A 24,435-nucleotide genomic window follows, 5' to 3' on the forward strand; every position below is an offset into this window, starting at 1 on the left:
TAATCTTTGTAGGTCTGTAGTATATCTTTGCTCGGCAGCCTAGTGGTCGAGTGCCCGCTTCGAGTGCGGGAGGATTAAGTTCGCTCCCAAGGTCATACCAAAGACATGAAAAATGGTACAAAGTGGTCTTTGCCTGTGACCTTGACCTTGATAGTACCATGTTTAACATTTGTGCAGTTTCATTGAAATCCTTTGAAACAAGGTGTTTTGTAAGGACTGACACAAATTATCATACATACAGTGCAGTGCAATTACTATCTGCCTCCCTTCAGGAGACTAAAAACAGCATCCAACCAAACAAAAACAATGTACTGTAGTTCAATTTTGAGGTTAGCGATGTTTTTGTACTTTTAAAATGGAATGGTCTGTTATTTAGGTAGTGTTATTCAGTATGATATATTGGTTCTTACCTAAATAAGGCAAGGTAAATCATGCTGATTTCCCTAATCAACAGCTAGTCTATAAATTGAAATCTCAAATGTCAAAATCAAACTATAGTGCCATTTTTGGCACCAGTCCCACCTATGTTTTCTTATCCCTAATGTGCACTCCTTTGCAGATGACTCAGTTGTATACACATATCAAGACAATATATCTATCTTCTGAAAGTACTTTCTTAAAATAAATATCATCGGATTTCCTCTTTTCAATTGTTTCAAGGTCCTTGTGACTTTTTCAATTAAGCAAGAGCACCGCCTTGCGGGTGCAGACGCTCATCTGATTTTTTTGTCTCTGTATAACAGAAATATTGACCTACCCATGATTTTCTAAATCCAAAAGGGGCCATAATTCATGCAAAATGCAATGAAGTTACGGTTCTTGCTGTGTAATGTCAGCTTTTAATGGCGACTAAATGCTCCAAGTTTTAAAGCAATAGATTTGACCGCAAAGGAGAAAAGTTGACCTAAACGCAAAACTTAACCAAGAAATCTGATATTTTCTAAGTCCAAAAGGAGCCATAATTCTTGCAAAAAGCAGGATGGATTATGTTTCTTGCTGTACAGAGTCAGCTTTTGATGGTGAACAAGTAATGCAAGTTTCAAAGCAATAGCTTTAATAGTTTAGGAGAAAAGTTGACCTAAACATAAAACTTAACCAGGCAACACAGACACCGACACCAACACAGACGCCGACACCAATCAAGTGATGACAATAATTCATCATTTTTTTTTCTTCAAAAAAATCAGATGAGCTAAAAACATAGACTTCCTCATAATTTTCCTTATCCACTTGAATGTGAAAACACCCATTTTTTTTTGTATTATATCATCATGTGGTTTTACATCAAGGTCATTAAAAATGTTGCTTTTTAACATACGCTTATAACATCCTGCTGTTACTACAGGAAAGTCAAGTACCTAGAAATAAATTCTCTTTTGGCAAATCCTCTGACAATATTCCTACTAAACTAACCAAGTTTTTTTCTCTCACCTACTTCAAATGCTTTATCAGTTTTTCATTTACCATTTGCAACAAAAAAATACAGTATCAGAAGATTACTGTAAATCATTTAATTTCGTGGGCATGAAATTTCGTGGTTTTGGTCAAAACGGCAATTTCATGGGGAAATGAATTCGTGGATTTCAACATTTAAACTTAAAGTGAATGGGAATTTTACTTGTTAGTTGGGATTAAATTTCACGGATTGACTCAACCACGAAAATTGGTCCCCCACGAATATCAATGATTTCACAGTATACAAAACTGTATTTCAAAGAAAAAAGATGTTTGACATTTTATGATTTAAAAAATACATGCATGCCCTTTTACAAACTTAATATTTTTTCTTGTATGTTTGGACTGACGTAATGAAACAAATAGATTATTTTATAATTTACTTTCATCATCTTTTCAGTGTTATGACCAAAGTCTTACTTTTGTCCGAGCACTTGGGCAGTCTTCCTCCGCTGTAATTCTGCCATGTAAGCGATAATACGCGTGTTTGAAGTGAGCAGGTTTTTTGCTGCCTCCAGCAGTTGTGCAGGATGTTTTGACGCGGCCAACAATCGTGCCGTACCTTCTCGCATCTTAATCTCATAATCTATCTTCTGCTGCATTTCATGATCCTGCAATAAAGAAAAACTCATTTGTTTATACAAAAAAAAAAAAAAAAAACAGCAAAAAATGAAAAAAAAATTCACAACTTTTTCTGACTGATCCACATGTCAACTTTTTCTGGCATAGATGATATGCACGTTCAATCTGTATCTTTTGTTCAAGGCTCTAGAAACAAGGATCTAGAAATAGAATTCTGAGCAAGAAATTCTGGAGAAAACATATGATATGGAATTCTTCTTTGTTGGCAGCATTTGACTTTTTTTATCTCTATTTTCTCCTGTAGAAAACTGTATCTATTAAGACTGAAAACTGAATAAATATCTTAACATGAAAAATTGTCTACAAAACAGGGGCTGCACCCGATGATGATGATGATGATGATGATGATGACGACGACTGAGTTTGGTGGTGATGAGACTGACACACAATATTTCAACTGATAATGTCGATAAAAATACCAAGCATCTACGTAGGATCAACAAAATGGAAAATGAAACAAAAGATATTATAACTTTAAAATACCAGTGGTAACATCAAATTTGTCTTTCTTGATAATGAAATAAGTGCATGCCTAAAGAAAATATAGGTGCAACCTACAATTTAAGTAAAAATATTAGTTGATAATAAATTTTAAGCAACCTTATCCTGTTTTGTGGTTTAACACAGTTACCACTGACCACTATTAAATTTTAGTATACCGTATTTTACAAACTCCCACTAAAAAGGTAAAAATACAGCTAAATAAGGTTTACCTTTCTTATATCATGTATATTACTGCCCATCATTTATTATCAAGTAAATATCCTATTCAAACATAGATCCTGTTGTCTGACATAAACTGGGAGATAATGTTAACTGGGAGATTGTTTTGCAATAAACCTTAAAAGGTTTTTTTCACCATCAACTTATATTCAAACCTTCAAACACAACTCAACACCATAAAATGAAACATATAACTTCCGATTTTATGACCGTATATTGTAAAGAAGTCGACCACATGATTCTGTTACCTCAAAACACAATACGAGCAATTTCGTGCATTGTTAGCCATTATTTCTACTTGACATAATTTGAATGACTTTTCCTCTAGATTTGCAAATGCTACAATTTTTGTATCAAAAAGAAATATAATTTTACAAATTAACAAGGAAATTAAGAAATTACGGAAATAAGAGATTAGCTGACTCAGTCAAACCTCTGATTCAACTGACCTTTCACACAAAGGGAGATAACTCATCATGAACAAGAGGACCATGATGGTCCTGAATCGCTCACCTATCCCCACATGACCCAGTGTTGAACTGAGTATGACGTCGTTATTTCTATTATTTGACAAAGTGACCTAGTTTTTGAGCACATGTGACCTAGATATCATCAAGATAAAAAATTCTGACCAATTTTCATGAAAATCCATTGAAAAATATGACCTCTAGAGAGGTCACAAGGTTTTTCTATCATTTGACCTAATGACCTAGTTTTTGAAGGCACGTGACCCACTTTTGAAGTAGACCTAGATATCATCAAGGTGAACATTCTGACTAATTTTTATAAAGATCCATTGAAAAATATGTCCTCTAGAGAGGTCACAAAGTTTTTCTATTTTCAGACCTACTGACCTAGTTTTTGACCCCACGTGACCCAGTTTCAAATTTGACCTATATATCATCAAGGTGAACATTCTGACCAATTTTCATGAAGATCCATTGAGAAATATGGCCTCTAGAGAGGTCACAAGGTTTTTCTATTTTTAGACCTACTGACCTAGTTTTTGACCCCACGTGACCCAGTTTCGAACTTGACCTAGATATCATCAAGGTGAACATTCTGACCAATTTTCATGAATATCTTTTGAGAAATATGGCCTCTAGAGAGGTCACAAGGTTTTTCTATTTTTAGACCTATTGACCTAGTTTTTGACCCCACGTGACCCAGTTTCGAACTTAACCTAGATATCATCAAGGTGAACATTATGACCAATTTTCATGAAGATCTCATGAAAAATATGGCCTCTAGAGAGGTCACAAGGTTTTTCTATTTTTAGACCTACTGACCTAGTTTTTGACCGCACGTGACCCGGTTTCAAACTTGACCTAGATATCATCAAGATGAACATTCTGACCAACTTTCATAAAGATCCCATGAAAAATGTGACCTCTAGAGTGGTCACAAGCAAAAGTTTACGCACGCAAAAAAAATCAAATGCATGAAAATATTATTTCCAATTTAAAGTATACTGTCTTAATTCATGGTCTGTGTTTGGAGACTTGATATTATATATCATTCCAACACGACCAGCAAAATTACCTACATACATGTAGAGCAAAATCTGTTGATACTAGTATGTCGTGTTTGAGAATCAAAATAATAAGTTCCCAAGTGTGATTTATCGTAGAATAACCCGCGTTTTTCGTCCTTATGTGAAACAATATATCACTCAGGCCTGCGGCTTTCGTGATATATTCTTACGCATAAGAACTCAAAACTTGGGTTATTCTACGATAAACCACGTTTGGGAACTTATTATTTCTTAAATAATAATACGATATTATCAATACAAGCTGAATAACTTCTGCATATCCGACAGTATATTCTATTAGGTTTCGAACTCTCTGTATAGCAAAACATCATTTGCTCTAAGCAGCAAAGAAATTATCAAAGTCCACATGGACTTAGGGTCTCGAACAATCTGAACACGGAAAATAGAAGGAAAATGGCTCTGGAACACATTCCTCGAGTCCGCTCTCATGCTCAAGCAATCTGTGTTCAAACAAAATGGTGTTTCACTGTACAATTAAACAGAAGTGATGTATGTAAATCTATAATGGTACATCCCAAATACTTAACTTGTAGACCATGACCCAGGTGTTTTGTTATATAAAAGTTTGGAGACCAGTCCATAGAACCAGACTCTGATTGGTTGTTTGTTGTGACCAATAGCAAAGATAATTTCATACCCTCATTTGTAAAACACTGGCACTTCCTATCAATAACTGCATGCCTCTATTGAACAAAGAAAGAAATTGACATTGTAGGGACATAAAAACAATTAATATTAGCACTGAACACGGTAGAAATACATGTATGATAAAAGACATTCACCAGATTCAAGTCAAGTGTTTAAACAGGTATTGTTAAGAACTAAGAGTCCCTCATGATACCATAATAATAAGAACTGAAGATATTCCATCCCAAAAAAAATCCTGAAGACTTAAAACACCAATTATTTGGATTATATTTAGGCCTTATACTGCATGCCCTTTAATTAAAGGTATATTATCATGACATAAACACTTAAAGTTTTATCAAGAGATCAAGATAAAGAGATTTGTCCATAATCTTTCATAACTGGGTCAGGATGACTAAAAATACTGACTAAGTCACCTATATTCCTCATTTCTATATTTAACCACATATTTCATTTCAAACTGTAACAATGACAGCAAGACTTTTATTGAACTTGATCTGAGCAAATCAAGGAAAACACACTGCTGAGAAAACTGGACTTATAGAATTGAAAAACAATGGAATTGGAGAATTGCGAACATAATTCCGGTAGCAAAAATACCATATGGAGTACAAGCCTAGGTGACATCTTATACCTGTACGATCAATAGCTTCTCTCTTCTGTACCCAGGATCTGCCTTAATATGGCTGTCAATATTTTATACAAACAGTATTTAAACAAACAAAAGCCTCTGGAAGCTAGACAATAACAAATATTGACTGGCAGGAGGAGAGTAGATTACCAATATTTCACTGGAAATTACTCAAAGCAAACAAATTTTCAGATATCCGAGTTAGGAAGAGGAAGACTCCAGGTTTTGCAAGAACATATTATTTGGAACATGCAGCCAACATATTTTGAACATGCATCAAACATGTTTTCATAGATCTTTTAACCCTTACCCTGCTAAATTTCTATAATGAACTTGTCCATCTTTCAATTTGGACAGTACCTTTAGCTGCTAAAAGGGGTGCTTACCAAAACAATACTTACTGAATGGTGAACAGTCCAGATCATGATCAGACTGCACCGATGTGCACGCTGATCATGATCTTCACTGGTCGCAAAGGCAGAATCAATCCTGCCCAGCATGATAATGGCTAAAGACCCAAAAAATGATACAAATATATAATTATATAAATGACAAATCGAAAATTAATCACTGTATTTGAAAAATGTTTCTTTGATAAAAAAAAAAGTGACACTGGGCACTTGAATGTGGATTTCATATTGCTTCCTGTTTATAAGGAAAGACTGTTTCAGAAAAAGTTGTTATCAGATCTGATCGCAGAATGTAAGCATTTTGGAAATCATGTATTCCAAAAAACTGGGATTTTGACTTGAAAATCTTTGCTTCTGTGAGATAAGTGGATAACTGAAATTTATAATACTTAATTAAGACTATGCTGTGACCAAAGAAAATACAGTATAGCCAGGTCATTGTCCAATAGTTTCTAAATGAATTAAACAACATTTATTTTTCTAAATATTCATATTTTTTTCATTCAAGTTAACCAGTTGCAATGACAAAGATTATAGGACTATGCTGGGCACATAAAGGAAATGGCAGATATATTTTTCTTTGTGTGCGCACACATCTGTCTTTGCGTGTTCACGTGGTAACTTAACTGTGCGCAAAAACAGTAGCTATTGTGCACACATATAACGACCATGGCTTGTGCACGTGGTAGCTATCACATGTGAAGGAAATTTAAAATGCTACTGCATTAGCATGTGGTTGCTATCTCCTGTGCATGTGGCAGATACTATATTGTGTTAGCACAAGTCATGGTAGCTATCAACTGGCATAATAGCTATCAAAAGTACAGTCAACTACCTTTATGTGCTCATGCAAAGGCTATGGCCTGGACACATAAAAAGCAACCATAGTGCACACAAAAGCTACTGTGTGCCTACATCTTCCATGACCCTTTCGTGCCATGGTACAGGACAAAATATTCTAAAATATTATAATATGAGCAGATTTAAGTGGTTACATTTGAGTCTATCAACTCAATTAATCATTTCAGCAAAAGCTGAATGACAAAAATTATAAAATGGAAAATATTAATCAAGGCTTACTGATGTCATTACTCCTAAGGGTGTTTAGGTAATTAAAGGTTTGTAATACATGCTGCATTTCCTACAGTGAATCACCTTCCTATTATCATTACCCTGCTAAATTTCTATAATGAACTTGTCCATCTTTTAATTTGGACAGTACCATTGACTGTTAAAAGGGGTGCATAGCCTCACAGGGGTAGAGTATCTGATTCTGGTGCAGCGGTTGTGGGTTCGAATGCATGAGAGAGTGGAAGTTGATGGTATTTTCCAGTATAGATAGTAAGTAACAGTAAATTAAGACTGTACAATCAATGTAAAATGAATATACTTCAATCAAAATAAAGAAGGTACAATGGTTTTTGCACTCAGAGGCTATGATTTTGAAATTATTCATACTTGGTGGTCCATTAACCTAACCATGCATGCTCCAGGATTTTCATACCAGTATGAACTTGTTCTCTGCAAGTAAGTTATTATCTTCCACACATGAATTAAGTACAAAAGACCTAATGGCTCGAAATAATGATGATGATCGTATGAAATCTGACATGTGGCCAAAAACAAGTCTCGTAAATCATACAAATCAGATTATTTGAAATTCAGTAAACACTAAGCCTTCAGTAAACCTGTTGGAGCATTCTTTTATGATAAAATGTATCAACATTTCAAAAACCATGAAAATCTATCTCCTAAACTGCTCATATCTGTAATGTTAGGTGTAGCAAAATCGCCATAAAAGGATTTGAAAAAAAGTTTCGTTTCCGCCTGTTAGTCACACATCATGGACCATTTACCCCACTGTTGGACATTTTATTATCAGGTGATTTGATTTTGTCAAGCATTATTTAACATGTTTTACATCAGACTTCCTGACCCCGTGACCCCCACCCACACATCAAAATTAAGGAGTGGGCAGATCCCTAATCAGGTAATGTCCCCAAGATAACCATTGTAGGGGATCACTTCAAAAGCCTGAATGTAAACTATGAGAATGTAACAATTGAAACTGGCACAGCTGCAGTGTTGAACCACTGGCCCTCTGGACAAAACAAGGCAATTTTTTTCAGTAGCTAAACTTGTATATCCATCATTATAATCTGGAGTCAGATTGTCAAAAGTTTCATCCATTATAAATGTAACTATTACACAACTTCATTAATTCAATACATTTTATCTTCCCTCCATCATGTGTGATATATAATGAGACAAAAAATAGTGTAATCTATGTTAAAAGCCATTTAACCACTTGTGAATTATCCCAGTCCTGTCATGTGAATCCATTACAAACATGCAAATTGCTGGCACACAAAGCCACCATTGTACCAGCAAAACCTCAGTGAACATTGATTCACTGTCCTGAGATCCATATAAAACATGACTGAACATTTCAGTAAGTTTTTTGGTAGGTTTTTGTGCAGCTTATCAGACTCTGCATAGAGGAAAGGTTTGAAAAGAGCAATAACGTAGTCACCCCAACCCCACCTTCATCCCACTACCCAACCAAACCCTCGGAAATAGAAATATATTAAATATGCAAAACAAATGTTGTTGAATAAGTGTTTACAAAACAGCTTTTATGAATGCCATAAGCTGAGTGAACTCCCACCTTTATTCAAGGAAAGTAAACATGAAAGTTCATAAGGCTGGTCAAGGTCCTTGTCTAACAAGGTAAACAGAAATACTGTACAAATATAACGTCCAGTTGACATCCTGATAGATGAAGTCATTACATGAAGAAACACCACAACAAAAACAACAACAAGTATTTGTCTGCAAGACCATTGCATCACAAACAAGGTCACAATATTAAAGAAACCCTTAAGACAAATTTTTACATGAAAAAATAACACTTTTGATCAAATTTTCTCCATGGTTTCACCCAAAGCAAAATGTCAAGGTCAATCCTTTACAATACAAATGTCAAGATCATCCTAATAATAATATTGCAATATAAAATGTTAAAGTCATCCTGTGTAATACAAATAGGTCATCCTGTGTAATACAAATAGGTCATCCTGTGTAATACAAGTATTAAAGTCATCCTGTGCAATACAAATAGGTCATCCTGTGTAATACAAGTATTAAAGTCATCCTGTGCAATACAAATAGGTCATCCTGTGTAATACAAGTATTAAAGTCATCCTGTGCAATACAAAATGTCAAGGTCATCCTGTGCAATATAAAATGTCAAAATCATCCTGTACAATACAAATAGGTCACTGATGTCAAGGTCATCACAGCCATACATCACATAGCAGGTCCGCCACAAAGAAACTGTAGTCTCAACCCATACTTGGTACATTTCACCCAGTAGTTGACATGATGTTGCTTTTGCCCAAATTGCATATACCAATTAACAATACACATACAATCTGTGACATCAGCTATGAAAAGGCCGTAATATACAAGCTATATGGAAAATAATCTGTCACTATAAAGCAGTCGGATATATATTTTGTTGTAAAAACCTCAGTGTTACATTTTCACAAAAAGATAAAACTACATACTATGAAATAAGACAATTACCTTCAGACTTTCTGCAAGTTGTCTGTAATAGAACAGACTCATGTCCTCGATGATAATCGGGGGAGACTTCGGATCTTTCTCCCCCGCCATCTTGGAGCGCTGCGAGCTCTGGAACAAATCCAAAGCCCCGATTGGTAGACATTTATCCATTGCAGGTGATTCATCTAAACATATATTAATGTCTCCATTCCTTACATCGCGTGAAAACAGGTTATTGGAACACAGGTATGTATATCTAGAGAAATATGTTATTCAATTTTGTAGTAATTGTCACATTCCATTTCTAGACCTACATCACATGTAACAACTGTTATATCCTATGTTTGACACTATTGTTCTCACTTTTTACATTTTGTTTCTTCAAAACTTTTAACTGTCTTTCTATTGCCTTTTATACATTGTACTTCCTTTTTTTATCAAACATAAAACATTTCTGTCTTATCAAATATCAAATATTTCCATGTTGTTATATCAAATCTATGGATATAACACTTTTAATATCATGTCATGATTTTCCCCACTAATTCTATTTGTAAAACCAGATCTGAAACGAACAAAATATGTTACTTCTTCTGTTTCCTTCCAAAATACCGGGCATGAACTACATCTACAGGTAATCACAACTATGGAACAACAACCATGTCAAAAATGAGGACAGTTCAGTCATTGAAACCACCTGCTAACGAATCCTGGCCAAAATGCATTAGAAAAAACAATAACTAACCATCTCTAGCTGCCAACAAAACAAGACCAGAAAATCTGCCACAAGAATGTTGATTAGGCTACTATTAGTCTGGAGTTGCTTTGATGCTTTTACTAATTGTCTCTTTCCTGATTCTGAACTAGATGCGAGACACATAATTTCTAAATAATAACATACTACTTAAGCTAGAATTATATGAATCATAGAATTTTGTCCCTGGAAAATACTTTTGTCCCTGCAAAATACATGGAAGACAATCATAACCCTAAGATTACTGAAAAGATCTACCCTCAAATTACTGCAATTTCCTTCTTACACAATGCCATATGATACAGAAGCTAATAACAGCATCTACAAGGACGGTCTTGCAACTTTAACTATGAATCACACACAATGCCTTTTTTTGGTAGTACCTATGCTCTTAAGAATGTAAACATTAAACTCTACAAAAACCTACATTTTGTATTGAAGAAAAGTCAAATTATAAACTGCCAATAGATTCGAAGCAGAATTCCCTCTGCCTAAAAAAAGCATTACTCATCCATTTATACAAGAAATTACCTCAATTTCAGCAATATTAAATACTTGTCATGTAATTTCCATACATAATTTATTCCTATATCACAGTTTACACATTCTCCATACAAACAAATCCTTATCCTGAATCTCAACTTATTTAAAATAATCAGTTTTTATCCTCGTTTTCGTATTCAAAATAGTACAGAAAAGTCTGATTTCATTCATAAATGATATCCAAAACCAAATTGTACGGTTTGACACACACGGTTAGCGATATCATACATCCATGTACACATCGAAAGTAATGATAACAGTACGTCTCGACTAAACAACAGTGAAATGAAAATGTTTGACGATACTATTAAACCGATTGTCAAACGTTATCAGTTTTTCCACACTTCGTCCGAGCCAGTGTTATCCACGTAAATCGTAGGTAAATATAAGACCGTCCTTTCATCTCAAGTCATCTATTATTCATTAATTCAATTTGGACAGTAATGTTCCCATGACACAATATTTGAACAAATTAACACTTTGTTGATGTTCCCGATTAAAAGTTATACATTATCTCTCGGAGTAATTAAATAATGATTCAATAGTACTAGTATTACACATAAAATGAACAATGTATGTATATTAATTAGTTGACAATGAAATTTAAATGTGATAATGCAAAGAAATATCTTTAAAAACAGTCAATTAGAAATATCTTTAAAAACAGTCAATTTCGTTTACTTCCGAAAAACTGATGTTAACAAGTCAAATTCAAGCTGTCTCGCTCATGTCATTTATCCGCTAATTAATTTTTTTCTAAAAATAACAGTCGTAACTGTAGTAAAATTTTACAGGGGGGCAATACTAGCATGTTTCAAAGAAATTTTTTGCCATTTTAATGTACTATGATGACAGTTTAAGTGACCGCTCTTGGCCCTCGGGCACTTGCAATTTATTTCATTCACAAAACTGGTCACACGATTGCACCTTTTAAACTAACACACCTTGAAATGAAAATAAACATGTACAACAATAACCAGTTGCAACCTAGACCATTTCAATATTATTTCTACTTGCTTAATGTACTGGAAAGTAAATCCCGCCATTAAAACTGAGCCATTTTTGCACAATGTAATTTGTTTACTCGGTTGAAAAAACAACAACAACATCAATTTAAATTTGTCATTTTAACCATAAAACTAAGTCCATTTTCCTTTAAATTTTTGACAAATGGAAATCCACTAGTTCTGAAAATTAAAGAAATTTACCCAACTAACACATTTTTACTATTTCCATGAATATTTCATAAAGCACAGCTTCAATCTAGACAGTTTAATATTTGCCATTTAAATAATATAATGTAACATTTTAGAAGAGTGGATTTCAAAATCCGGTCACATAATCTATGAAAACGTTTAAATCTTTATATTAAATTTGCCTTTCACTGCAGGCTTATATGAGATTAGAATACAAGTTGCCGCTTAAGGTGTCAAAGGACGTAAAATCTAAATCCTGACAACTCATTTAGGCAATAGCAAATATAATGTTTGAACCCAAATTCTGAAACCAGGACATGAAGGCAAAGGAAATAAAAGTATAAATCTAAAACATCCCAATGCAAATAAAAGAGGTGTAAGTATGTTGTCTTGTGCATATGAAACAGCAGTGCAATCTTCGACAAATGCTGATAAACGATACATGTATTTAAAATACTGAATAAAGATTACAATGTGTTTATCCTTCATTTAGGAGCTTAATTAAAGACCCCAGGTGCCACTGCCCTCTGTGCATTATTTCATCACAAGCCGGGACCTGGGTAGAACCACCAACCTTCAGTAAGCCAGCTGGATGGCTTCCTCTCATGAAGAATTCAATGCCCCGAGTGACGCTTGAACCCACAACGATGAGGGGCAAGTGATTTGAAGTCAGGGACCTTAACCACTCGGCCACAGAGGTCCCCCGAATATTTTGCAGAGCATTACTCATTTTTTTTTTAGTGTCAATTTTGAAACAAGTTCTACAACTTTAATAAAACAGTATCCATTGCCATAATGGTCAGACGAAAAAGATCCTGTTTAATGCAAATGCCACCAAGGTGGTTAAGGTATTACAATGAGTGCCTTATATACGTTTTCATGATAATTATTTTCTGTTGGAAATTTCTGACCCACAACTTAGTTATTGCTATAATTTTGTACATAAAACAAATTCTATCTTGTTTGCCTTATTTGGACACTGGACAAGATTACCTACATTAAACTTTTTCTCCTATCTAAATGATTCACACCAAATCATAACATGTTCTCTAACATGACTGTTAAAGTTCTTCCTTCCGCTAGAGAATATAAAAGGTTGACTTTTAAAATGGTAATAAAATCATTATCAAGTCAAAATTATTTATACCTTCAAGGCCATTAATGTCAGTGTTATGTCAAGACCTTAAGTTTTCTTCCTTTGTCAGTCAGATTTTATGGGCATTAAGTTTAATATGGAGATCATCTTAAGATTTTAGTATAATGTAAAATTACCCTCTACTAATCAATTAAGATAATGTGGCATTAGCAGATACATATAAACATATTTATTATTTATAACCTGTATGGATCATGAACACACATCCGACAATGATCTGCCTGTAAATAAAATATCAATACTTTCTTGCAGTTACCTACTGAGTGATCCAGTTATACAATACAAGTGCTCAACTAACACACTTCCCTAAATATTTAGTACTTTTAGTTCCAACTTTCCTAAACTAATTAACAAACAAATGTTTTTTTTTAAAAAGTCAAAACATCAAAGAATTCCTTTGCAGAGCTACAATAATAGCCTAAAAAGATCAAATTATCTTATCAATATATCATATTAGTCCCTAGTTCTTTTAACATCCATTAAGAAAGCAATTAGCACAACATAGAATAAAGAAGTCAATAATTCACTTATTACACAATCATGTACTACTAACTTATCACAGCAGGGAACATAATTATAAGTCATCTAAAGACATAATTTATTACCACAGCCACAAAAAGTAATCCGAAATTAAACAACTAAAATCTGAAATATTGCATTAACCCTTATCCTGCTGGACACAAATCTGCTTTTGCTACCAGTATAGATCATGATCAGCCTGTATATCTATGCAGTCTGATCAAGATCTGAACTGTTTGCCATTCAGTCAGTAACTTTTTGGTTAGCACACCTTTTAACAGTAAATAGCACTGTCCAAAACTAAACGATTGACAAGTTCATTATAGAAATTAAGCAGGGTAAGGGTTAACTACGGTATTGACACCATTTTCTATCCACCAAATATTTAATTCCAGAACTCTGACATAACTCTGACACTATTTCCAGACACCATGTGCCAGGAGTTTCTCCCAGAAAAAAGATACACCACTTCCAAGCACCTCACAGGTGAAAAGCTAAAAATCATATGCACTGAAAACAAAAACTAATTCCAACTGAAACCTGATTGATTGGCAAATATTCAAATCCTCTTACTGAAAGATAAAAGCCCAACAAGACTTTTTCTATCAAAATTTATGACTAATCTGATTTATCAAGGTGAAAGCAACTCATTAAATATTCAAAATTCATATTCATGAACCAGACACAGATGAAAAGAGATGTTGTCCTACTTTTTATTACCTAAGGCCTGTTATACATCAGCATCAAATTTTAAAATGGGCTTTTTTCTGAATAAATGTAAGAATTTTAAGTACATCAAGGTATGTTCAAAGGAAGAAAGATTTCTCTGCACACCCGCATATATTTGAACTTCAATTTTTTTGCATCTTTTAGTTTTCAACCTGAACTTCAGTATTTTCAACACAATATTTTTGTAACAGCACAAAATTTTTCCTTCACTTTTAGTATTTTTTGCTATGAATCAAATTTACCACACAGATTGCCTCCAAAATTTTCATCAAATTTACACAAAATTTTCCTTGTAAAAAATACATCCACTTTATGAAAACTCTTGTCACTTAATGAATTTTTTATCGGTCCAATCTTCACACACAATATTAAACAGCTCTTTGGTGGTCAATATTAAAATGGAGGTTTTTATCATCATTTTGATCTGGTATTGATAACTGTCCAGACTAAAATTTTATAACTGATGACAAATTTCAAATAAAACTACATAATAATGACAGTAAACCTGTCTACATGTATCCAGGTCATTAATCACGTACATCCAACTGATTAAAATCTGTCAGCTATACCTTAACACAATCACCATCATCCTATCAAGAATAAAACTTTTTCAATCAATCTGAGAAGAAATTTCGGTTTTAGACTACCTGAAGAGGATGCTATTTTTAGAACAGTATCAATCATTGTAAGATTACTTATCATCAATCAGTCTTTGCCATAATACTGGAAATCAGATTAATCAATCAACACAACCGTGAGCACCCAAAACAATTTTTCTGTTAAGTTATAAATATGCATTCCTCACAGAATTCCATTCAAATCAAATATCCATTTCACCATTTTCAAAAAATTCAAACATTTGCAGTACGTTATCTATTCTACAAAAATTTATCATTTATTTAAACTCCAATATCATGTGTTTCAACATATCTTAATCAATAAAATACCCTTGAAATCAAATTACAAATTATTATCAAATGAAACTATAAACACATGTGTCTTTGTGTTCGAAAATTTTCCCAGCATCACCTATTAATAAAATGGACCAATCAATAAACAGGGCACACTTGATTTACACAGCAGTAGCAGCTTCCATGCTTGGCTGTGCTTGATTTACTATGGCAAGCAGCTGCTCTGGTAATTACTGTTTTCATCAATTTCAATTCACTTTTACATGTGTTCAATGCTCACATAATCAAGTGTTCTCACCCTGTAAGAATTTAATTTGAAAGTTCTGTGGTCTAATATCAATATGCATTTTGTTAGGGTATAATAAAATCATCTTTCTTCCTTAAATCATTGCCATTGTTTTATAAAGTCAAAATAATTTGCATGTTTCTTGCCCTGCATAACTACAAGTGAACCCGTTTCCTACATACAAGAGATTCTTGTCGATTTTTTCTCAGAAAATCCTTAGCTGAAAACTATAGAAAGCCAGCAGATCTGCGCCAGTACCAACTTGTTCTCCAAAAGCAAACAACTACTTCCACACATGGATCTGAAGTGGAGGATGATCTACTTTGAACACTGTCTTTTGTAAAACGCTAATAGAAAACCTAGTCGACAAGCCAAAGGATCGAAATAGCCCCGAGTCACAGTCTGTTTGCACTACTCCTGCCCAGTTAACTTGGAGGGCATTCTATTCTAGCCCTTTAAAAGATCTTGAAATACAAGTCCCAACTTTACTTCCAATAAACTACTCTCCTTAGTCTATCTGCAGTAGCATTACTCATATAACTGAATCAATTTGGACCAATTATCACACAACTTCCCACACAGAACATGCACTTGCTACCAGCATGAAAATGCAGTAATAGTGCTTAGAGGATAGTCCTCCAAACAGATGTTCGAGATGTCCGCAATTACCTTTTATTTTTGTTTATCATTTCAATCCCTAAAAACAACATAAAGTTCTTGCACAATCAAATTACATAAGTTTTCTTAAACAAAAATCAAACAACTGTAAGAGGACAGAAAGTTTTGTCTTCAATTCTAATATTCCTTAATTAGCAAAATCCATCATATAATTAAAACACCCATTACTCATTCACTCCACCCCATTAATATACTAATGACTCTTTGTACAGTATTTTGTTCCCGTTTTAACAAAATCGTTGACTTATGACCCCTACCTTGACGAGTCGATAAGATGTTAGTTAGCCTGACAATACCGACAGACAATGCTAACGCACATGTGACTGATATACAAGGATAGAAATCGTGTTCATCTTGAAATACGATATAAAATACACCAATAGTATGCCGGTAGGGCAGTACTGTTTGCACCCAATGACCATATAATCTATTGTTGACATTAGAGAATGAATAACCCACTGTAAAATTAAAAATATTTGACATTTATGTGTTTACTGTAGACTCAGTGTTGTCCATAATAGTTTTATTTTTGCTGATTCAACACCAGAAACCGAAATCATCAATATTGCTATAAGTGTAAACATCATTCTAATGCGGCTCCAATTTTTTTGTCAAATAAAAAAGATGGAAGTCAGGCATAGTATATTCTGCAATAAACAACTGTTTGGGACTGGAGTGTTGAGAGAACATTACGACATTAATTATGATGTATTAATGATTTAAATAGCCACATGACATTCAATAAATGACACCATTGCAGCAAAAGTTCAACCTAATTTCTATCATTTTGTTCAAATGAGAATGTTAGAAACAAAATATACAAGACTTCTAAGTCCCTCTTGTGGTTTATCATCTGATTTACCATGGTTTGCTTGGATATTTAACCACCTGGGCCAGCACTCTTCATTTCCTAAGCAGGGTGATAAACAAAGAGATGTCTTTTTATCTTAATAATGCAAATAAATAAGGCCATTAATTGTCTTTGAAATTACTAGGTCTCTGTGAACATTTCTTTAAAGGGCAAGGAAAGCCTGAAAATAAGTTAATTTGATATGACAGCCATTCTCAAGCCTTTCATAACGCTGAAAGAATTTTTAAAATCGGATAACTATTGAAAAAGATATGGCAGTTTGAAATTTAAGAAAATGGCTGATCATGGAGGCAACAAATAACCTTTCAAATAGATTAATTTCATATGTTTCTTGAGTGTCAGATGTAAATCATGGTAATTTCTTTCATTATAGCTTGAAAAGGTAGAAAAATTGTTTTACAGAAATAGTAAATAAAGTTCAGATATGTTGCTAGAAATTTAATAAATCCAACATTTTGATTTTTGTTGCTATGGAAACAAAATGGCCACCAATTTGATCAAATATTTAAGGTCACAATAGCCTAAATAGTTTCCCCTATATATTCTATATAAAACTGACCTTTTTCAAAGAGCTACCAAACATAGCTAGACCCATTTCAGAGAACAAATCCTTACCTCATTTTAAAGAGTTATGATAAAACTGATATAAAATGAAGAGAAAAGTAGGGGTCATGTATCTTCTAAGAAAGATTTCTCTGGTCACATTTACTTACTGTAAACTGACATCAAAATCACACTGCTGTGACCTGAAAGTACTACTCATACTAAAATGGAGCTTGACTTCACCAAATACAACCTGCTGTCCCATTTTTCCTGCCAAAATGTCAACAATACATCCACAATGAAATGTAAACAAAAACTAGCCTCAATTTAGATCTCTGTTGCCATGCCAAGTGAAAAATTAGTGTTCAAATACCTGGCAGCCATTACGCGACTAGACCAGATGGCTCCCACGCTGGTTCCTTTAGTTTAGTTAGGCCTATAAGAAAAACTGTTTTTCTGTAACAGTCTCAATTTCATTTGTATAGTACCAGTAACACATCTGCATGAAAAATACCAAGTTTCAGCTTGATTAAATCAGTTTTCCAGGTTTTATGGCATTTTCAGTAACGCGTGTCCCTGCGCCAATTTTCCTTCAAAACTGATGTCGCGACATAATTTTTAACCAGTTCTTGTAGCCAGAGCTGGTTTTTGCCCTATTTCATAAACTTTCACCAAAATTTGCAAGCAAATTACACATTAACACTTTGAAATATACCAAATGTCCCATCTGAAAGGTATAGATGGGCATAATTTAGAGAGCAAATTTGCATTTTTTTTAAAAAAATACCCCCAAGACAGTGAAAATGTGATTTTTTCGGTTTTTACCAATTTTTGCAGCAAAATTTCAATGAAATGCTCATTTTTTACCAAAATCTGACCAAACTAGTTCATTTATATCAATAACTGGACAAATCTCATTTTTTGCCCACATTTTCTTATAGGACACAATAGCCTAAATAGTTTCCCCTATATATTCTATATAAAACTGACCTTTTTCAAAGAGCTACCAAACATAGCTAGACCCATTTCAGAGAACAAATCCTTACCTCATTTTAAAGAGTTATGATAAAACTGACATAAAATGAAGAGAAAAGTAGGGGTCATGTATCTTCTAAGAAAGATTTCTCTGGTCACATTTACTTACTGTAAACTGACATCAAAATCACACTGCTGTGACCTGAAAGTACTACTCATACTAAAATGGAGCTTGACTTCACCAAATACAACCTGCTCTCCCATTTTTCCTGCCAAAATGTCAACAATACATCCACAATGAAATGTAAACAAAAACTAGCCTCAATTTAGATCTCTGTTGCCATGCCAAGTGAAAAATTAGTGTTCAAATACCTGGCAGCCATTACGCGACTAGACCAGATGGCTCCCACACTGGTTCCTTTAGTTTAGTTAGGCCTATAAATGCTCATAACTTTCTCATTTTTAAGCCAATTTTGAAAATTCTTTCACTTCTTTAAATGGTTCAAGAAATTTAATATAAGAACAACATTGCCTTTCCCTTTAACTTCCTTTTTTTCTTTCACAAATCAGTTTATTTATTTTTTATTTTTTTTTTGGTTTAATGCCACACTGACACAATTATATAGCTAAGTCATATGGCGACATTCCAGTTTATTATGGTGCTGGAAGACCCCAGGTGCCCCTTCTTGAATTATTTCATCTCTGGCAGAACCATTGACCTTCTGTAAGCCAACTAAATGCATTGCTCACAGGAAGAGCTCGAACCAATGTGGGTAAGTGCAAATCGGTTTTATACATAACAAGAGCTGTCCGTAAGACAGCCAAGCTGGACTATTCGAAATATTGTCCCAGAAGCAGGAAAATATTACCCAAAATGTTAAATATCAAAAGAGTTTTAAGTTCAAAAGGGGACATAATTTGACGAAAATGCAAATCAGAGTTATGGGACTTGCTGCCATCAACTAGTTTTATAACCCCGAAGGCACATGTGAAGTTTCAATTCAATATCTGCATTAGTTTTGGAGATAGTAACTTGCATGTAAAACTTTAACCAGAATTTTCCAAGTCCAAAAGAGGGCATAATTTGCTCAAAATACATGTCAGAGTTATGGAACTTGACCCAGTGAGGTTGCTAGTTGACCTAGAAAAAGAAAAAATAAGTTTCAAATCTATATGCCTTTTAGTAATAGTTGTATGTACTTGCACGCAAAACTTTAACCATAATTTTTTAAGTCCAAAAGGGGGCATAATTTGGCCAAAATGAAGGTCAGAGTTATGGGACTTGGTGTTATCAACTAGTTTTATAACCCCGAAGGCACCTGTGAAGTTTCAATTCAATATCTGCATTAGTTTTGGAGATAGTAACTTGCTTGTAAAACTTTAACCAGAATTTTCTAAGTCCAAAAGGGGGCATAATTTGCTCAAAATACATGTCAGAGTTATGGAACTTGACCCAGTGAGGTTGGTAATTGACCTAGAAAAAGAAAAAAATAAGTTTCAAAGCTATATGCCTTTAAATAATAGCTGTATGTACTTACATGCAAAAACTTAACCAAGGTGTGACACCGACGCTGACGGCGATGGCGACGCCAGGGTGAGTAGAATAGCTAGACTATTCTTCGAATAGTCGAGCTAAAAATGTACAAGTGAAGATTGTACATGTACATGACCCCAGTGATCTTCAGTTGAAAAACAGAACTATCTATGTAGTTTTATACTCATCTCAAGGCATGAATGAACTACTTTTTACAGAAATTTACTATGACAGTAGGAGTTTTCTCCCTTGGCATTAACAATAATTTCCCACCAAAATATGATAACCATGATAATAATGTGAATGATTGTAAAATGCATAATTTTATCTAAAATGATAATGCTAATGGCATGAAAAATTTCAGCTTGCACTTAGTGGATGCATGAGATCTACTGCAAAAGATCAGAAAACATAAATATGCACAGACACAAAAAAACACGACATGGCATATGATTACATTTGATTTTTCTTTGATCTACTAACATATATATATTTCAAAGAATGTATACCAACCTCAGGTTTGCTTTTATCCGGGGGCTCTCTATCCACCTGCGCCATACTGTAACAGGTTCACCACACTAATTTTTCCAAAATTTTCACAATTTTATACAATCTGGTAAAATCGTCGATTATGTAACTTCAGACTGTAAACTATTCTCAGTGTACACCTATTTTATTATCAGTACATCCCACATATATTTTCACATGAACTTTATTTTCCACTCATACAGCTTACTTATAGTGCATTATCCTATTAGTAAATTACTATGCCCTCTTTCTACTAAAATATTCATAAGTTCATAACACCAATAAATTCCATTTCTTCAAAATTCCCATGTGTATGCAATACAGCCACACAAAAGCTCACATTATAGATGGCAATAACCGTTATTATAATAAATATAGAAACAATTATATCCTCGTTATGACAACCTACACCACTCTTAAACATCCGACAAAGTCAAGAGTCAATTAAAAAATTTTTACCAAGGAAAAAACTGACCTTTGTACTTACTAGTATACTGAAGTACTGTTTTATGTTTTTGATAGCATAATTTGTCAAAACTAACCACAACTTTCAACATCTTAAGTACCTTGTCTAAAGATTAAGTAATTTCTTCTGAATTATTAGTTTCAAGGAACTTCATTAATCCAGTAGAAGTTCATTTAAACAGGTTTTTCTCTGCATCTATCTTTCAGGTCAATTACAACATAAATTATGAATGTAGACAAAGTAAGAATTTTTACACACAATAAGATTCCCTGTGAATTTAGATCCCATTCTCTTATACTTGTAGCATATATATCATGAGAGTGCTAAGAAAAAAGGTGAGCACATGTGTTTGCATGTGGCATTAAGCATGTAAAATGTACTTGGTGAAATAAAATATCCTGATGACTTCAAGACATACTGTAGTCAGCTGTTTTGCTTTATGAATGAAAATGCATTGTAAAATATTCATGTCTCGGATATTATACTGTATAAATTACGAAAATTCCTTGATCGTTATAAAACGAGTCAGGTGAATAATCTTCAGCCTCTTTGAGACAAACTGTCTACTTTTCTTTCAATTAATTTTGTGTTATCAAACGATTTTTACAACAACATTTCCCATTATGAGTAACATCCATTTTGTCCTTTATAGACACTCACCGTAAATTAATGCAACAAAAAAACACAAAGTGAAACCATGTTATCAATGCATTTAACATGCATGTACATGTATTCGCAATTTCACAATACTCTAGATAACTCCCATAGCCATGTCATGTAATTTACCTACGACCTTCTACCATTTTCATGTCAAAAACACATTTAATGTCGTGATCGTTGCCAATTATGTTTTATGAATCAGACATACAAAAGCCACGCTTCATGTACATCCTGTGATTTTAATCTCTCCTCTGATTATTCCACCAAAAAAACAAGGAACGTCTGATGTAACTTTTCCCAAAGTGCTTGTTGTAAGATATGGTGTAAATGCCGCTCCCACGATTCTATTCCTTTTCATGAAAATTCATGATTTCTTCTTGCAATAGAATTTTGTCATGTATATCTCATCAACAGAGTGTCTGCTTTTTTCTCGGTAATTCTTTGTAAGTCTAATTTGTCATGCACACAGAAAGATCAATATTAAAGCGAATCAGAAATGAGGGAAAATTTTTCTGTAAATTTTTTTTAGATCCTTAAATGCCTGTTTTCGCTTCATACCCTAAATAATTTCCTCTTGTGTAAACGTACCTAAGTACTAGTATTACAACCAACTAATATTTCTGAAAAAGATATCCATTCACAATACTAGTACATCTTAAAAAAAAACCCCTTCATTTGTAAGCCCATATGTGTGTAAAAAACCATATACATCCATTTATCATGTTTATATCATAAGATTAAGTCCACAAAGAAACCCTTCAACGGGAATAGGGCAACAGCCCCTAATTTCTGTCTTTTACACAGACATCTGTTGTTATTTCCATGTGAAAATCAATGAAGTATAGCCAAGAACGGTTCCAATGAAGGCTCATGTATCTGCTATAACTCTCCTAGACCAGAAAACAAAAATCAATTCTCTACAAAACAACCATGCTCACAACTATGTATCATCTTTCTCAATTGCTTTTAACATCTAGTCCCTGGACAGAAATATGAGATACTCTTTTATTTCTTTAATTCAAATGATTTTTCTAACATATTCCAGTGACAGCTTGCAGTTCCAACCTCAATTTATGAACTTCAGATGTTACAACTTTGATGCCACAAATCCAATTATTGTATTCAAAATGTTTTCTTTTTACAGGTCTGGCAACAGAATTTCAGATTTGACTGCAATGGATTTTAATAGTATGAATTTACAACTGTTAAATCATCTGTCAAAGATTTAAAAGAAACAGGGGTATCATACATATCTAATAAAATCCACACAGAACATCTGCTGGATTTTTATGGTTTTAAAATTTAAACAATTTGTATTTTACTCACTTTTCAACTTGAAAAACCTCAAATGTGTAACTCTACTGTATTTTGAAACATCTAAAGTGGTCTGTATATACATGAATAACCTGGTTATAATGGAGACAGGTGCAAGGTCTGAAGTTTGCCAGACACTTGGTAAAGTGTTACAAAGACACATGTTGCCTATATCCATAGGAATAAATCATTTTATTTATTACATTTGTGGCAGAACAGCTTCTGTTTCATTCCCCTCTCTGTGTGCTTCAACATGTTCTGGTACAGTAAACAGACAAAATTAAATTATGCAAAGTTTGCAAAAAGTGTCTGGCCTTCAGTCTGGTAAAACAAAGGAACAATCAGCCAAAGAAAAGTAGTTTTCCTGTTAGGAAATGGTTGGCTCTATTTGGTGTACTGACAGGCCCTTTTTGGTGTGCTGACAGGTAAAGTAAGGGGGATTGTTTTTCTCGCTAAACTGGGTACCAAACACCAATGAAAATATAACCAAAGTTTCAAAGTTAAAAGGGACATAACTCTGGAAATACTGCAAGCAGTTACCCATTTAAATCTCAGTAATGTACAATCAAGAGAAAGTAAAGCAAGAACTTTAGTTCAAAAGGGGCAGAATTCTGAAAATATTGCAGGTAGAGTTATGCATCATACCGGTAACAAGAGCGCCGCCAAGCGGGGCAATATAAGCCCGAAGGGTTACATCACAGGATGGGAGCAAAATTTAAAGAACATGACTGTTGAAGCCCAAAAGACAGGAACAACAAAAAGAAGAAATTCCCCCCAAAAATTTTTTAAGTCCACAAAAAAATTCTTACCAGGTAAAGTTATGTCAAAATACATTTAAAAATTGGATGTACCATCCATGTTGTACTACAGAAAAGTGGTCTCGGTTTTTCCCTACAGCCAATAATAAACAAGAGCTGTCGCTAAGGCATAAAAAAAAATATGTTTGTTTCCTGTAACATGCTGAAAAAAATGGGGGTCGGTAGGTAGGGAATTTTTTTTTTTTTTTTAATTTTTTTTAGTAGGTGTCAGAACATTTCAGTGTTTAGTAACCTTATTATCGCCAATTAACTGCCTAATCAGGCCTCAACCTTAACTTTCTTCAGCAGTTGCCAGCAGGTTCACCAACTGCTAAAATCTAGTA

At 33.8% G+C, this 24,435-nt stretch overlaps 1 protein-coding gene across 3 annotated transcripts in view; it reads right to left on the bottom strand.

Annotated features, from left to right (window-relative positions):
- LOC123547431 (rhotekin-like) overlaps positions 1–22,819 on the bottom strand; it is a 36,438-nt gene extending 13,619 nt beyond the window's left edge. The window contains exons 1-3 of one of the 3 annotated variants that reach the window (XM_045334536.2): positions 10,917–12,137; positions 9,653–10,196; positions 1,876–2,066 (exon numbers count right to left, since the gene is read on the bottom strand). In XM_045334536.2, the coding sequence (XP_045190471.1) occupies positions 1,876–2,066; positions 9,653–9,802 (341 nt within the window). In that variant the 5' untranslated portion in view covers positions 9,803–10,196; positions 10,917–12,137. Of the gene's footprint in view, positions 1–1,875; positions 2,067–2,810; positions 3,000–9,652; positions 10,197–10,916; positions 12,138–20,839 lie in introns of those variants that run through there. The other 2 variants (XM_045334537.2, XM_045334538.2) reach the window with 2 other exon arrangements.
- Between the last annotated feature and the right edge of the window lie 1,616 nt (positions 22,820–24,435).

This window comes from Mercenaria mercenaria, chromosome 9 (assembly GCF_021730395.1).
Source record: "Mercenaria mercenaria strain notata chromosome 9, MADL_Memer_1, whole genome shotgun sequence".
Classification (NCBI taxonomy): Eukaryota; Metazoa; Mollusca; class Bivalvia; order Venerida; family Veneridae; genus Mercenaria; species Mercenaria mercenaria.